The sequence below is a fragment of the Phasianus colchicus genome, chromosome 17 (assembly GCF_987193195.1).
Source record: "Phasianus colchicus chromosome 17, bPhaCol1.hap1.1, whole genome shotgun sequence".
NCBI classification, from domain to species: domain Eukaryota; kingdom Metazoa; phylum Chordata; class Aves; order Galliformes; family Phasianidae; genus Phasianus; species Phasianus colchicus.
In genome coordinates, this window is record NC_143452.1 from 8,616,876 (window position 1) to 8,633,772 (window position 16,897).

The 16,897-nt window shown below is 45.4% G+C and overlaps 1 protein-coding gene across 1 annotated transcript in view; it reads left to right on the forward strand.

Annotated features, from left to right (window-relative positions):
* Positions 1-16,897, forward strand: part of COL9A3 (collagen type IX alpha 3 chain) — a 34,616-nt gene that overhangs the window by 14,979 nt on the left and 2,740 nt on the right. The window contains exons 10-31 of the mRNA XM_031589966.2: positions 401-442; positions 1,807-1,863; positions 2,482-2,535; positions 3,008-3,061; positions 3,622-3,675; positions 4,441-4,494; positions 5,102-5,155; positions 5,740-5,793; positions 6,090-6,143; positions 6,791-6,844; positions 7,577-7,621; positions 8,232-8,285; positions 8,530-8,583; positions 9,922-9,975; positions 10,604-10,675; positions 12,838-12,873; positions 13,848-13,892; positions 14,449-14,481; positions 14,601-14,747; positions 15,353-15,407; positions 15,979-16,161; positions 16,385-16,462. Coding sequence (XP_031445826.1) covers positions 401-442; positions 1,807-1,863; positions 2,482-2,535; positions 3,008-3,061; positions 3,622-3,675; positions 4,441-4,494; positions 5,102-5,155; positions 5,740-5,793; positions 6,090-6,143; positions 6,791-6,844; positions 7,577-7,621; positions 8,232-8,285; positions 8,530-8,583; positions 9,922-9,975; positions 10,604-10,675; positions 12,838-12,873; positions 13,848-13,892; positions 14,449-14,481; positions 14,601-14,747; positions 15,353-15,407; positions 15,979-16,161; positions 16,385-16,462 — 1,387 coding nt within the window. The remainder of the gene's footprint in view (positions 1-400; positions 443-1,806; positions 1,864-2,481; positions 2,536-3,007; positions 3,062-3,621; positions 3,676-4,440; positions 4,495-5,101; positions 5,156-5,739; positions 5,794-6,089; positions 6,144-6,790; positions 6,845-7,576; positions 7,622-8,231; positions 8,286-8,529; positions 8,584-9,921; positions 9,976-10,603; positions 10,676-12,837; positions 12,874-13,847; positions 13,893-14,448; positions 14,482-14,600; positions 14,748-15,352; positions 15,408-15,978; positions 16,162-16,384; positions 16,463-16,897) is intronic.

Genomic DNA, 16,897 nt, shown 5'->3' on the forward strand with positions numbered 1-16,897 from the left:
TGTGTGTTCTTGTTGTGCCAGCAAGGGGTCTTGAAACCAACAAGACTTGGCTTGGCTGAGTTTCTTTGGAAGGTCAAATTGGCCTCAGGAGAGCCTTCCCCCAGTCCCTAAAGAGGGCCAGGTACAGCTGCTCTCCTGAAACTGCTGCCCTCATGGCCTGAGGCTCAGGGACCTTTCCCAGACTAATCTGTGCATCCCCAGTTCAAGTCTGCCATGTCCATTTTGAGGACATGCAGCTCATAACTAACGCTAGGTTCAGGGGCTGTTTCACACCGTGTGGTGAGGTATCTGCCCTGTGCTAATTCAGCTGAGCTGGGTTTGTAAGGTGCATTTTCTGGAGATAATGTTTCTTCTTTTTGTTTGCCTGGATATGATTAAAGACCATTGTTATGAATTTCAGGGTCTTGCAGGCATCATTCCCGAAGGCGGTGGGGACCTTCAGGTAGGTTTCTCTTGATGTAGCATGAGAATATTTTTGTTGACATACTTGGAGGAAGGTCAACGTGTGCCATTCAGACCTGCAGACATAGGTCTAGCATGCTGCCATACTGCAGGAAGCATAAGTGTTGAATGAGTAGGTGTTTGTAAGACTGAAATGTTCTTGCAAGGAGGTAGATAGATGAGCACTGATTTTTTCACACGATCTTTGCTTTCTAGTTTGCTTCCCAAGTGCAGGTTTTGCATACATTCTTCCTCTACAAAACAACTTTAGCATTTGGCAAGTAGGAACAGATTTTCATGCATCTGTTCCCAATCCTGCTTTGCAAGAGAAAAGGTTGTGCGTGTTGCACTGTTTATTTCTATGGATGATGGCATGGAGCTCCGTTGGGCATATGCTTTGTTTAGACTTTCTTCTTTATGAGAACGCCTTCATTCCTTTCTTTCAAGGGAATGAAGGGAGTGTTAAGCCCATGAGCGATGGAAGTGACATTTTCTGATTTCACATCTGTTGTTATGACAACATCTCTGGTTTCCTAATTGGCGTGTCCCAAAAAACTCAGAACCAGTTTAGACTACCTTATGGCAATTCACATGGAAGTTAATAGGAAAGGATACTATTTCTGCAATTTTAATTTAAGTTACGCTGTGGAATATACCAGAAAACTAAATTCTTGTCACGTAGATGTAGCCTGAAGTTTTATTAAAAGAAAAAATAAATAAAATAAAAGCTGCAGAAAAAAAATATTGTTCATAACAATACAGTTCTTAGAGAAGGGCTTTTGGAACCCCCATTACATTTCCATCCATGCTCTGATTCATTCCCACTCAAGCTAGAGTCCCCATCAGGGGCTCAGCCAGCCCTAGACACCTGCAGGCACCAGCTTGTTGGTATTGGGGTTAACTTGCTATTCATCCCCTTCTGATAAGCCTTAATGCTTGCCCTTGTTTCAATTAGATGAGGTGCCTCATGGAAATCAATAGGGGTCAATGCATGCATAGAAATGTTCCTAATGATTTCTAATGTATCTGTGCTACTTTGCTGAGGATTTGTGGTTCTCCATTATTTCTGGGCTGTGGACAACTCTCAGCCTTCAGAATTCCTTACAGTCCATGCAAGCATGCTCTGAGTGAAGCTGACCAAGCAGAAATCATTATTTTATGGGTTGCTATGGGCCTGAGAACCTGTTTTAGGACCCCTTTCCCATAGGGAAATACCACTGACCATGTTATGGTATGTGTGAATTAGTGGATTTAAAGCCACACCTGCTTCCAGACATGGCCTTTTCCTTTCCTTTAGTAATGAAACCCACTTCCATGGATGCACTGTGTGTATTCACTAACCCAAAGTGCTCCTGTTTCTTGCAGTGCCCAGCTCTGTGCCCACCAGGTCCTCCTGGTCCTCCAGGAATGCCAGGCTTCAAGGTAAGAAAAATGCCATCTGCAGAGACGAAGGTGTCTCCCAAAACAGATGTCACTGTGAACCCGAGGCAGCTTTCTGTTTACTGGGTTGTGGTACCTAAATTCTAGGTTGCAGCACTCAGGAAACCACACTCAGCAGTTAAACTTCTCTTTCTGTGCCCCCTACTCCACAATTTGTGTGAATTCTGGACAGCAGACGCACTCCAGCAAGCCCTATGATGCAGATGTTAAAGGTGACTTAAAAAAAAAAAAAAAAAATGCAGAAAAAGGGTTTTCAGAAACATCTCAGCCCCGTGTTCAGAAGTGATGGGAGCTGAGTTCTGGTGACTGACCTGTAACTGAAAATTGCACCTGGACACCTGTTCCCCATGCAACTCAAGTCTGGGTATTTCCTGAAACAAGGTCAGTTTTGACACAGTGATGCCAAGCGGGACTGACAGGAGCAGGGCAGGGCTGGCTGGCTCCAGAACTGACCTGAATTCTCACAATTACATGTATATGTTATTTCCTTGGTTCTTTCCATTGTGTGGTTTTAGGTCTTGAAGTTATCTGGTAAACTTTAAGTTCTGTAATAAGACTGTACTGGAAATGGGGTAATTGAAAATGAGCTCTTATTTCTAGGGACACACTGGTCACAAAGGAGAACCTGGTGAAATAGGCAAAGAAGGAGAGAAGGTAAGCTTCAATCTAAGGGGTGGGGAGGGACTTTGGTACTTAAAAACACCACAGCAAACAGTTTTATTGAGGAGACAGGGAGATGTAAGGCAATGATCTGAACAGCAACGGGAAATTATGCCTGAAGTCTAATTGCTTCTGTTGCTCTGCATGTATGTCTGTGTGTTACTACTTCAAGGCAATTCATCTTTCCAACAGTCATCACGTTAAGATCAGCTCTATAAGTTAACTGCTATTGTTTCGTATGCAGGGATGTCAGCTCAGGAAAAAGCCATGCATTGATCGTTCAGGTAAACTCCTGGCTGATGGAGTGTTCTTGCATGTAAAAGAAATTGCAGATGATGTAGAAGCAAAAACTACAGCAGAAATGTGGGTAGAAGAGAGCTCAGGAAGGAATAGGACGGGAAAGTACTGGCTTTGGGGGGCAGGCTCGTGTGGCCTCTGCTCTTGCTAATTAATTTTTCTCTTCCAGGGCAGCCCTGGCCCTCCGGGTCCTCCAGGCATCCCTGGCAGCGTTGGCCTGCAGGTAACACCTGCTCTTCAGACTGGTTCCCAAGTCCTTTTTGCTTTGAAACTGAATGCTGCAACTGATCATTTCACATTTTACAGGCAGCTCTTGCATCTATAAAAGTACATGAGAAAAATTGCAGGGCGGGGGGAAGGAAAGAAAAATAAAAGTAAAATCATATTAGATTGACAGAGCTTTAGTTCAGGTCTTGGTTTTGGCACCTCATCTTGGATGAAACATCCAAACAAATAGCCACTGTCCTGGGACTCTGATAGAGCTCTGGATGCTTTGCCCCTTTCTGATGCTGAGTGCTGGGATGGCTTGACAGCCTGGCAATTGGGCTAGAGGAAGCAGGCAATCTGAAAGCTGGACCACATGGAGTATCTCCACTGTGTCACTTACTCTGAGGTCATCACTGAAGGGGGAAGAGTCATTTTTGTGTAACAGGAGACTGAGCTTTCTGCCATTCCCTGGAGTTTCTTAAGGTTTTTTGTGTTCATGAACCGCCGTGCCATTCTGTTTCATTGTTTTGTGTTTTAACAGTGATAGGGTTTTAACTGATTTGTTTTCTTAATTAGGGCCCAAGAGGACTAAGAGGTCTCCCTGGTCCAATGGGTCCAGCTGGTGACAGAGTAAGAAAAACTTCCTGATTTCTCTCCCTCTACCATTGATTTGTGCCATGTGAAGTCCGGATGGCAGGTGCCCATTTATCTTTAATGAAGACCACTGGGAAACATGTAGAGATGCAGATTGCAGCCTTTTTCTTGCACGCCCACTGAACAAAATAACCTTCCAAGGGCAGAATGAATCTGCATACCTGGGGGATTGGCAGGATCAGGCCTGGTGTTGATTGAGACATTCAGACAGGGACAACGTGCTGCCTTTGCAGGACTGACAGTGCTAAAGAATCTTGGAAGAAAAAAAAAAGAACAACTGAGAAATCTATCATGAACATTTCTCTTTCTGTTCTCTCTTTCCAAAAAAGAGTCAAAGAACTGTTGATGAGCAAAGATTTTCAGGATGTGGAGTCTCTTCAATGAGAATGAGGTCAATATCTCATCATGGCTTTGGAGGTTCACCAGTGTCCCCTGACCATTGTCTTAGAGGCTGAATGGTTTTGAGTCTGATAAAATCATGCATTGATTTAGGAACGAGAGCAAGATATCAAGGCTGTGAATGATATCAGTGTGTTGCAAACATAATGATGGGGAGATCCGGAGTAAAAACCTGCTTGTCCAGAGAGGGATCTTTTTGCAAGTCTGTATTACAAACTAGTAAGAGATATGAGGTAGCCTTCCAGGTTTTTGTGTGTTTTCTGAGACTGTGGGATGAGGTAGGGATATTGTTACTTCCCCTCTGCCAACAGCAGCATTAGAAGGATGTGTTTTTCTTTGCAGGGTGACATCGGTTTCAGAGGGCCACCTGGAATCCCAGGACCTCCGGGGAGAGCTGTATGTGCTGCTTTGTGGCCTGCCTTCCACAGCCAAAGCCTAATGTTTATCCTTTCTGAACAGAGCCTTCCACTGCCAATGAGCAGAAAGGAGATATACCAACTCCAGCAAATTATTCCCATCACCTTTTTCCCTGCAGTTAAAGCAGTGCCATTTCACCTGACCCAGATCTCACAGTGTCTTTCCCTCTGTCGTGCCTTGTGCCTATTCTGTAGACCTGCCTGCGGATAGACCCCTGTAGAGCCACCTTAGTGTGCCCAAATGCAAGACCAGATCTGCATCTGCAGAATTATGGCCTCTCTGAGAGCATTTTCCATTAGTTTTTCTCCTACGCTGTTTCTGGTGAAAGAAAATGCTTCAGTAAATGAAGGGGAAGTCTGTCTCTGCCCTGAGGGATTGCTTGTGAAGTCCTTGCTGCAATTCACCCGTGTGTCAGGAATTACAGAGTGTAACAGAAAGTACAGCCCAGCTCCTAGGGGAGTGTGTACACTCACACCTCTGCTAATGCTTGCAAACAGCACAAAAAACCCTTCATCGTTTACACTCTGGAAGCATTAGTCTTTGAGAGCGATGGAAATACTTAATGGCTTTTCCCCTTTTGTCTTAGGGAGACCAAGGAATCAAAGGACCTCAAGGGTTCAGAGGGCCCAAAGGCGATACTGTAAGTGCAGCAAAACCTCCATGTGCTCCAGCATTGGGCGTGACATTCAGAGCAGTCTGTCTGACAGCTTTATTATGGCTTGTCCCCCTTGGTTTGCTTTTTTTTTAGCACTTTGCACTGTCCATTTCTAAAGCACAGTAGAATTTGAGAACCTGTTTGTTACTGGCTGAGGAGCTGTTGCAGGGAGGTGGCAGGGGCTAACTGGCCATCCTGCCTTGGAGAAGGTTTTGCTCTCAGTGCTATATGTTTTCTGATCTTTTATCTAATTATGTCTATAAAAAGGGGATAATTGTTCTTATGCATTCTTCTAAAATACTGCAGGTGCTGTGAATAGGAATTAATGGTGGGGATCTGATTTTGTATCTCTGTCACTCGAAACAGTCAGGAATTGTCTCAGGCACTGCAGCCAGCACTGGCTCACATTTCTGGTGCTTGCTAAAGGAAACACCATAATTATATGAACAAGACAAGAGTTGGTGCAAACTGAATGAAATATCCCCGCAGAGTCTGAATATTGTCATGGTTTACTGATTGTTCATAAGGGTTGTGTCCTGGATAACACAGGATTTATTGTTGATTTCTAGGGTAGACCCGGACCAAAAGGAAACCCAGGGGCTCGTGGGCTCATAGGAGAACCTGTAAGTCAATTAAGTAGGATGTAAGTCTCTCTGTCTTGCAGATGACAAGATGAAACATGATAGGAGAAATCTTGCATCTTAAATGTTTTGTTATCAAGCTTCTGCTCTGTGAATCTGCATAACCTTCAGTGTAATCCTGGTTGGACCAGACTCTAGTTGTATTGCTCTTCATGACAGATTTCCCAGTTTCCTAGTATAACTGGAGATCCCATTGCCCAAAGGTTCTTTGCTGTAGATGTGTTTTGTGACCCCAATGTCTGCCTTGTAACCTTAAGCTGCACTGTGTATGATTGTAGGGCATACCTGGCAAGGATGGGCGGGATGGAGCTCCTGGACTCGATGGTGAGAAGGTTTGTAAAGTTCTACTTACACACTGTGTAGGAAAGACTTCTGTTACTGTCCCATGGGTGTTGCAAAGCTTCTGATTCTTGTCAAGGATAAAACACTGCTGGAAAGCTTTTGCTTTTAGTTTTCCAACAGTGTGACTAGTGAAGAAGAGGGGAGTTACTTATATTAATTAATCCCAAGGAAATTCCCTAAAGAAGGAAGATGCACAGTAAGGGCCATGCATGTATGATCTAAACTATGTCCCAGTGCTCTGTGGTTCCTATTGACTGACTTTAGGCCTTCAGAGATGCCTTTTCAGAGCTGCTGACGGAGACATATGTTTATTTTAATTGCCTGCAGACAAAGTGCTGTCAGGTAATTGTTGCCTGATTTTTCAAATAGTGATCCCACAGGAACAGTGTGCACCATGTGCTGCCAAGGAATGAAAATTATTGGGTTATGAAGGCTGGGAGCTGCAAGGGAACTCGAGAAGCATCTAACAGCCCTTGTGTCCAGAGGGTACCCACCTCCTGTGGGCACAACAGGCTCTTGGTCCTGCACACGTGGGGAGGGAGAAGATTGCAAATGCCTATTAGGGAATGTGTCCCCTCCTTGTGTCAGATCATTTTCCAGTAGCAGAAGCTCTCTCCTAACCTCTCGATATCCACAGGGTGATGCAGCTCGTATGGGTGTTCCTGGAGAGAAGGGGCCAAACGGACTTCCTGTGAGTATGGCAGCATTGACTGCTCGCCTCCGAGGCATTAAGGCAGCATGGCTGGGAGTGGGGAGCTTCATTTTGTGCACTGTCTCACAAAGGGACCCATTTAATGCAAGAGGAAGTGTGATTTCCCCAACATACAGACAGGGAGCGATGTACAAAACGGGATGGGAAACATCTGGACTAGCACCAAATAGCAGCATAGTAAAGCCCTGGCTTCTGACCATCTGGCCTAATTTAAAATCTGAATCCGAGAAGGATTGTCTCTTTTCCATCCTAGTGATGAACATCCCTTATGCAGGGCATACAGCTGACCATGATTCGTGAGTGTGCTGATCCCTGCCCTACTGGTGTGCATTGGCAAAGTGTTTCGTGTCTCCAGACTTCCAACCACTTACATAGAGATAAAGCATTTCTTTCTTCCTGTCTCACAAAATATTTTCAACACCCAGGAGGGAGCTTTCCACTGTGCAAAATGTTGCTGCTGTGTTATTTGTGTATTTCTCTTCTTTGCTCTAATTGTTAAGGAGTAGTGTGTGTAGAGCAGCTATTACAATGGACAAGAGGAAAATGGAAGGCATCATTTCCATGTTGAAAACTGCAGAAATGTAAATTCCTCCATTGCTTCAAGCAAACCACACTTCATGTGTGACAAATCAGACTAGAATAATACATTTCATAGCTTGACTGCTTCTGACACTGCTTTTTTTTTTTTTCCTTCCTTTCTTTCTTTTTCAGGGACTGCCTGGAAGAGCAGGGATTAAAGGCTCTAAAGGTGAACCAGTAAGTGAGTCAGTCTCTCTAATGATGGGCTCTGGTGGGAAAGCCATTAACCTGAACAGCAAAAAGGTTCGGTGCCTGCAGGTGCGCCCTGGGGGAGGGCTGACCCTCAGTGAGGGTGTCTGTGCTCCTGCCCAGGCTGTGTTCCTGCCACTGAGGAGGTAAAGCAACAGAGGTGACCCTGCTCTTGCTGAGACAGCTGTTGTATCTGGCTCACTGAACGTGTACCAGATGCATAGGAGTCTCACCAGTCATTTAGTGAAGCTCAGAAGTGTGTTCCTTTTTGTCAAGGTCCTGAAAGTGAGGTTCATCTTTAGGAGGACTGAGCATTTCCTAGCATTATCATCTCATCTTTCCTTCTGGAGACTTTCCACCACTACCTCAGGGGAAAAGCTTCCATGGAGCATTAGAGTAACACCTGCATTATGTCCCAGCACAGGGTGTATCTGTCCTCCATTCTTTAAATGTTCTTTGGATTTCTCTTCTTTGTTCTGAAACTGTAAAATCTGAAAGCTGTCCTTATTTTCTGACTCTGTTTTCCAGCTTGTTTCTCTAGGACAGAGATGGCTCTCTGAAACTGGTCCTTAATGGAGTGTTGCTTTTTCCTCTGCAGGGCAGTCCTGGAGAGATGGGAGAGGCAGGTCCCTCTGGAGAGCCAGGTATCCCCGTACGTATCCCCATCATTTACATTTTATTGTGAACTCTGCTGAGTGTGCTTTAAACCAATCTGTGAAGCTGGAGCTGATGTGCTGCTTACCTGCACAAGGAAAGCACTCAGTAACAAGATAACAGGCAGAGGGGCCCAGTAGATTGCAGTAACCTGGGATCCAGTGTACAGAGGCTTTACAGTGGGCTGGGGAAGGTGGATTTGCTGCTCCTGAGTGCCAGGGATGACTTTGGTGTTGTTTCAGGGCGATGTTGGTATTCCTGGTGATAGAGGTCTGCCGGGACCCAGAGGAGCAACTGTAAGTATCGTGCTGCTTGTGAACCAGAAACCAAAGGAGAGCTCAGGACATGCAAACAGTCTCTGCCTAAAACAAATGGCCACTAACTGTTCTCTAACTGTATTGCTCTCAGGCAGTTTCAGTTCAGCAGCTGAGCAGTCACTGTCCTGTAAGCTATTTCAGTGCATGCTGCCACCAGCAATGTTGTCCCGTCCCAGTAGAGGTGCACTGCAAAACCTGAGCTATCCAAGCAGCAGCACTGCAGAGCTGTGCATCGCAGTCCTGAGTGACAGGAGCTTAACATGTGCTACAAAGCTGGTAGGCCTGCTGGGAATCTTATGCCAGAAAGGCACAGCACTGCAGTGCTTGAAAAGACCCCAACACTCACAACATATGGTGCCAAGCCAAAGCATTTCTCAGGTGGGAATCTGTTCTCACATTTCTTTGCCCGTGCCTGGTATTGCAGCAGTTTTATCTTGCTGTGGGTGTGAAACAGGTACTGCTCTGTCAGTTTTCACTTTTGCTTTCTGTACTGACAGCTTTGTAAAACTTTGGGCTGAAGAGCTCTGAGGTCCTCAGTGGTGCATAAGTAACCATTTATTGTCTTATTCCCCACCTTGTGCTACCACTGTAGTTGAACATGACCTTCTAGTGGTTCTTATGGACTTTTTTGTTTTCTTTTTATCCATTAATCTCATTTTGAAATCCAGAAGCCTGCAGCAAGTTTGACATGATTTCTGGTATGTGCCACTTGGAAGAAATTGAGCAGGATAATGATTTACTGTTTGCATGCAGTTGCTCTTCAGATGCCCAAGGAGAGGGAAATCAGCCTTAGAAATGAACTCTATTCATAATATTTGCTTTTATGTCTGCAATTTTTCATCAAAATTGCCAGTACCACAACAGGTATCATGGTGTGATAGCTGAAGAAGAAGTGCAATTCAGCTAATTACATTGCTGCAGACTTACGGCATGGATGCAGTAAAAGTTGAACCCGTGCTTACTTTTAATATTGGTTTCTAATTTCTGACTTGTGTTATTAGAGTTCTAACTTGCACAAATAGCCTGGGCTATTCTGGGAGAGTGAACAGATCGTGTACTTTCATCTTTTGCTGCCACCAATCTGTACCATTCATGAGTATGATGGGTTCTTAACCACAAATATATACAAATAAGCATTTTTGTTAATAGTAACAGTATATTAAAAAGTGTCAGTAAAAACACAAGCACCGCTGTGATGGCTGTTCAGCAACAATGCCACTGGGAAAAGTGTTCCGCAACATGAAACTGCATGTTTTCTCTGTTAGATGGAGCCACAGGTGAGTTACCTGAGCCTGAATCATCTCCTTACGTTTTCAGGGCCCCGTTGGTCTCCCAGGCCCCATTGGAGCCCCCGGTGTCCGAGGCTTCCAGGTCAGTGTGCAGACAAGGGTCACTTCACACACATCGTGTTCTGGTCAGCTGCATTGTGCTCACCATTGTGTGATGGCAGCAAATGAGGGGAAGCAGTGTCTTTCCCCTTGGCAGGATTGGATTAGCACCGTCATTAACACAGTACAATAGAAAGAATGTCAGGGTGGACAAGCTGCCTGCTGGAACTGATGTTTAGTGTTTATATCAGGAGGGTTTGAGTTTGACCATGTAGAGGCCCCTTGCTTGCTTCCTCCTTCACCTGGACACCTGGTGTCATCAGCAAGCTCCTTTTCCCTTTTGTTGTATGGAGGATTCTCTTCTTTATTCCTCCCCTCTCCCTTCTTGGTTTACAACCACTCTCTGTCCCCAGAGAGCTGGCTGAGGCGGTGTGGTTTTATTAACAAGAAGCTGGAGTGCCTTGTCAGTGTGCTTGACCAGAAATGAGAGCAGGCTGTACTGCTGAGCAGTCAGTAAAAGCAATGCCAACAGCAAGCAAATGGTCCCTGGGGAACAAAGGAGAGAGGAAATCCAAGGCAATGCTTTCAAACGTGATGAGCTCTGGGGATATCATGTAGGGTTTCTTGTTCCTCTAGGTTGTAGCTCTCTTTTATCCCTGTCCTCCTAACAGGGTCCCAAAGGTGCCAGTGGGGAACCTGGCCTTCCTGGTCCGACTGGAATTCGTGGAGAGTCTGGTGACAGGGTAAGGAGAAGATGATGTTTGTAACTCCTTCCTGTTTGGGAGATGTGAAATCAGAGCTTAGCAGGTCCCTGACACAGCACAGCTGATGTCATCACGCCAAGTGGATGCAGACTCAGCTGCAGGCTGGCACATGGGGTGCCCCCCCACCCCCCATCCTGCTGTTGCTGCATGCCTGAGCAGCAGGATTCGTGCATCTGCCTCTTTTCTGCCTCAGCTCCTATTCCTGCCCATTTCCCTTCCAGTGCAGGAGCTCCTGCTAGTTCCAAGCAGGATGGGATCCTATCAGAGCCAGAGCAGACAACTGTTGTCTCCTGCTTTGCATGCACTCCTCCTCCACCCCCCCACCCCCCAGCAGCACAGGAGAGCTGATTCACGCTGTCATTCAGATGCTTTGATTAGGGTTTCAGGATTTTATTTTTAATTACAGTTTGCTCTGTGATTTCTCTCTGAACAGCACCATAGGGCCCCACACCTCAGAATAAATCCAACTTTTTTTATGTAAACCAATTCCTTCTCATTTAAAAGAAGGCAGCAGGGCAAAGTGAACAGCATTTGCTCAGGGCCTGCAGGAGAGCAGCAGCCGTGTGTTGGGCAGCTGCCCTGACTCCAGCTTTAAGGTGAACTTTCTGTGTCAACGATGGGTTTCACAAAGGCCCCTCTGTATGGGTTTATAGAAGGCCCTCAGTGCAGCCTGAGGTGTGAGACAGGAGCAGCATTGTGACCCTACCCGTGTTCAGGGCTTTGCTGCCATGAGAAATGCATGTTCCAGAGGCCCTGCACGGAGCAGCGTTATCTGGAGAGCTGCTCTGGGGGAAAAAAAAAGTTATTTGCTTAAGGGAAAAAAAAAAAAAGGTTTTATTTCTGGCTCTGAAGTTAAGCGTGGTTGCTTTGAGATGTAATTGTTGATTATTTCTTAACCCCCGCAGCTCATTAACAGTTTTCCCCAGGAGAACGTGCTGGGTAACCCAGGAGCTTCTCACCTCCGTGTGCACAGCTGGCACATGCAGTGTCTTTCCACCGTGCCTCTGCTGTTGGTGACAGCCCTGCTGCCCACTGGGTGTGAGAACACCAGGGGTTATGCAGCTTACCTTAACTGTGCCTGCAGTCTGAGGCAGCAATAGGCAGGTGTGCCTTCACAGGATTTAGGTCAAAATCAGATTCCTGGAGATCCTGTATGCAGCATCTCGCAGCAGTCCTTCGCTGAGAAATGTTGGCTGTGGTCAATGGGTAGAGACAGCCACGTGAGGACGGTGCTGGGTGTGGAGCTGGCTGTCCCCAGGGCCACGAAGGTCACTTCTTCCTGCTGCTGGGAGTTATGGCTGCAGGGAATTCCACAGTTTTGATTCAGAGTCTTTTCAATTTAAGCTTTTTTCTAAGGGAAAGTTCTTCTCAGGGCCCCCTTTGGGGGCTAAGATGTGTTACATTGCCATGAACTTCTGTGGAGCCTCAGGACTCCAGAAAGTTGGAGGCATAGATCTAGGTGGTGATGTTCAGAAAAGAATATAAGGCCTTTGTCACTGGCAAGCATGAAACAGGAGTTACAGCTATAGCAATTTCTGCATTTCCACGTGCTATTGTCTGTTTCACCAAGAATTACTTCTTCCTTAGTAGAAATCCTCCCCCTTCTTTTTTAAATGTATTCAGTGCTTGACTTGAGCAGAATGACATGCCCTTATTCTGTGTCTGTCTGCCTCTCAGGTTCCTCCTGCTGAGCCTTCTGTGGGTCTGGTTATTAAAGAATGGTCAGATTGAAGGTGCCAGGTTGATGAATGTGTTGTAGAAACCTCATCTGAAGGGCAAAATGGCTCATCATCAGGATGTGTTTTATTCCTGTGGCCGTGTCATTCTGTAAACCTGTATGTGGAGGAGCACCTGACTCTAAATCTTCAAGAGAACTGATGCTCTAAAGCCTTGAAATGCCTCCTGTTGCTCTTAGGGTATAAAATGCATGGGCTGAGGCCTGAGCTGCTGGCTGCAGAGTGTGCCGCAAGAGTAGTAGGATGCTTTAATTCTTTTCTTATGTCTGAGAAAGGTGAATGAGCATTGATCCCTCCTACTGGCAGTTAGGCTGACTCACTGCTGTGTGAGTGCATGTATGACACACCAGGAATTCACAAGGAAAGAACAATTTGAGCTCATGGCCTTCTTTTACTTATTCTCAGGGTCCTACTGGTGTTATTGGTGCCAAAGGTAACCAGGTAAGTGACACTGTTCTTCTTTCTGTGATGAGTTTCCTGCAGACAAGAAGCATTTGAACTGTGCCAAAGGTGCACAGACTGCTTTTCCTTCCCTGGGATGTCAGTAGTCTGGAGCAGGCACTGACTTTTTGATCTTTTTTTTTCTGTGATAGTGAGAGAGATGTAGTCTGTTCTGATGGAAACTTATGAAAATGCTGTGATTAGAAATGCTGGATTCTTGCTGTTCATTTTGCAACCACGAGGCGTGCTGCATGTGAGCTCCTTGCACACCAGCATTTCACTGGGGCGGTCCCTGAGACCAATGAAGAGGATTCATTGTAGCCCCAGGGTTTGGCAGCCTGGTAGCCTCGTTTATTTCATTTTTTACTCCCTGCTGCTTACTTTCATAGCTGGACCTATCTCAGTGCTGAGCTTTTGGGGATAAATTGCATTGAATATGTAAATTAGGTTGGTGCTTGACTTTGTTCTTGCAGAAAATAAGTGATTTTCCAACAAGCTTTGCTTGTTCTGTTTCCCAGTTTCAGTGTCTGTGTGGTCTCCATTTTGTTGCTAAGTGAAAAGCCAACCTGTCCTCTGTTTGTCTTGAATTAACTTTCTCTCTCCAGCCATACAGTCATCATAGCGTTGTTCATTATCTGCTCCAATTACTGTGCAATAAGCAAGCTTTGCTGCACAGCACGTGGAGTGGTGCCAGAGCAGCAATGTGCAATGGTTTGTGTTGCTTCCAGTGCCTTCCATCAGGCATCCAAGTGACAGCCCGTGGTAAGGGGCATCTCTTTGTCCTTGTGCAGGCTGCCTCAGCAGGGCAGCTCCTGGGTGATGCTGCCACTTGGGGACTGTGGATAATAAGCTGCTAAGTGCCCCCATCTCCTTTAGGAGATCATCTCCCTGAGGTTGTTCAAGTGTCTGAGTTTTCTGGCCAGTGACCTGTGCGCATTGTTAGGTGCTGTGTTAATTCTGTCATCTGCTTTCAGGGCATTGCTGGAGCAGATGGTCTCCCAGGTGACAAAGGAGAACTGGTAAGTGTCCTCGAGTTCAGTTGAATTGGATTTTAAGTAATAGAGCAATGTACAGAACTATGAATGAAGAACTAATGCAATCAGTGTGTGTTAACCATGCAAGTGCTCCAGCGGCCATCACTGCACCACTGGCAGCAAAAAGGGGACAGCAAGCCAAGCTTTCCAGCCACAGCCCTCTGGGAGTGCACTGGCCCTGCTGCTCCCTGGAGGAGGCACAGGGTAGATGATGTGGGCTTCACGCAGCAGTGGCACATCAGCACTCGTTGTTACTTTGAGGGACAGGTGGACATTTTTCTGTCCTTCTGTCAATTTCCAGAACTCTCCAGGCTGCCTGGGCTTATATTCAGCACTGGTGCTGGGGCAAGTCCATTGGAGCCAGGGCTGGATCTGCTCTGCAACATCCCAAGATCGTTCCTGGCCCCTTTACTAGAGTGGCCCATTGCATGCCATGTGCATGTCAACACTGCTTCCCAGACATTGCAGAGCGGGAGAAAGGACTTTCAATGGACATTTTCCATAAGATCTTTCTTTCATTTTTTCATTTTCTTTCTAACAGGGTCCCTTTGGTCCTCCTGGACAAAAAGGAGAGGTACGTGTCAGGCACTGCAGGCTCGTGCCCTGTAACATTTGCTATAAATATGTTTACAGTATCTTTCAGTGATGCATCTCCTTAAACTCCAAATGCTGCATTATTTTTCTTTATTATAGCCAGGAAAAAGAGGAGAACTGGGTCCAAAAGGTGCTCAAGGACCCAATGGGACAGCTGGAGCTCCAGGGATCCCAGGACACCCAGGGCCCATGGGCCATCAGGGGGAGCAGGGCGTTCCTGGCATCACAGGCAAACCGGGGCCTCCTGTGAGTATTGTCTGCTTCTGTGGTGCATTTGTTCACTGCACTGTATGGAAGGATTGCAGGTTTTGGATGCATGTCCAGAAAAGAAGGTGGCATCCTGCATTTGAGCAGTCAAAAGTAACTGTGCAGGCAAGCTAGCAGTCTTGCATCAGGAGTTTTGCAGTGGAAAAAGATCAGAGGTTTGCAGGCTTCAGAGTTGCAAACGCCCCAGATGTTTACCTTGGAGAATGAATCTCATTGACATACAGATTATTTGTCCATTGGAATGGGCTGTAAGATGCTGTTGTCATTACAAAAGTGAGTTAGAAACTTGTCATTTAAAAATACAGCCCCTACTCAGTGCTCCAGATGTCAGAACTCTACCTTGGTCCAGGTCACATTCTGGCACTTTGGCAAGGCCCAGATTCAATAGCTGCTCTGAAATGCTAATGTTAATCTCTGCCATTTATATTGTGAGACAGCTTCTAAATTGAAGCTGTCATCTTCTGAAGAGGGGGGAAAAAATCTCATTTTCATGCTGGAAGTGAGTTTCAAGTCATGACGTATCTGTCAGTGATTATTATCAATAATGTGGTTTGTATAAAGCAGGAATTCTCTGTTAATTGCAGGGCAAAGAGGCCAGTGAACAACATATAAGAGAACTCTGTGGGGAAATGATAAACGGTGAGTTTTGCTGGGAGAAAGCAAATTTCAGTTACTGTATTTGGCTGAAGATGAGATCTTGAACATGAGATGTCTATTGAGATTTGTTCTTTTTTATTTTAAGTAGGAAAAATACATTGGCTGTTAATGGAACTCTTCAGGAAATACTTGTTTGGGATATCTTTCATTTTCTTGAGTTTAGTATTTTTAAATGATTCACTGGAGCAACACACAAAACATGCTGGCAGAAGCTCTGATATCCCCTTACCTGTGTCATTCAGAACCTCAGCTCCTCGCTCTCCTTTCCCCATCGTGGCACATCCCAGTCCTCAAAGCAGGACTCCAAACAGGTGCCACCTCCCAGCAAGTGTCTTTCTTTCCTTGATGTCACTGCTTTGCCTCTAGAGACATTATGTGCAGCATTGCTGGTTTTTAATTATCATTTTCCAGAATCCTTGCCATGTTTCAAAATGGTTTAGGAAACAGAAAATGGCATAAGGTGCCAGCAGGTTTCTGACCAGATGGCAAAGAGTGAAAATGTTAGATGTGCAGTTTTTAATGTAGGTGCTGTTATTCTGTTTTTGTTTTTCAGATCAAATTGCACAGTTAGCTGCTAATCTGAGAAAGCCTTTATCTCCTGGGATGACGGGGCGCCCTGGCCCTGCTGGTCCACCAGGTCCTCCAGGAGCCACTGGGAGCGTTGGCCATCCTGGTGCTCGTGGTCCCCCTGGGTACAGAGGGCCAACAGGAGAGCTTGGTGATCCTGGTCCCAGAGGTGAGACTGAGCCAAGCACTTCCTATCTTATGCCTATTGAATTAAATGACCAGCTTGCACTGATTTCAGCAGTAGAGAATAGATCAGTCAGTGGACAGACAGAATTCTGGAGGATGGTTTTGCTTGCATCTTTTAGGATGCTGTGCAAGCAAAGATCTTAGCACTGACCTGAGGCTTTTTGATTTTACAACTCATTGCTGAAATTGTTTATTTATGATTCAAGGTGACACTGGTGAAAAGGGAGATAAAGGACCGGCTGGACAAGGAATTGATGGGCCTGATGGTGATCAAGGACCTCAAGGTAAAGCCTGTGCAAATAATGTAGAGTCATAACTAAAGTAAAAGCTAAGAAGGACAGCTCTGCCTATTTTATCAGAGGATTCAAAATTTCTTTTCTGCAGATTAATAAGCACTGTTAGAAAGTCTGAAAGAATATTTTGCTTACCTATTAAAGCAGCTTTTCTAGTTGTGATTACATCTTCACATTGAATAAGTTACAGGCACTAAAACCAGGCTCTGCATTCACATGCTTTCATAAAAACAGAATATTTATATGCCATTGTCTCTCACATTCTTCTGTAAAATAATTCCATCAATACATAAATAGCATCTTTTTACATGCTTTAGAAAATATTTTTCATATATTAAGTATTGAGGGCATTTCTCTATTTATGAGGTTGAGTGATATCAACAGTAGGCAAATTTTAACTAAAATAAAAAGGATCAGGCATTCATT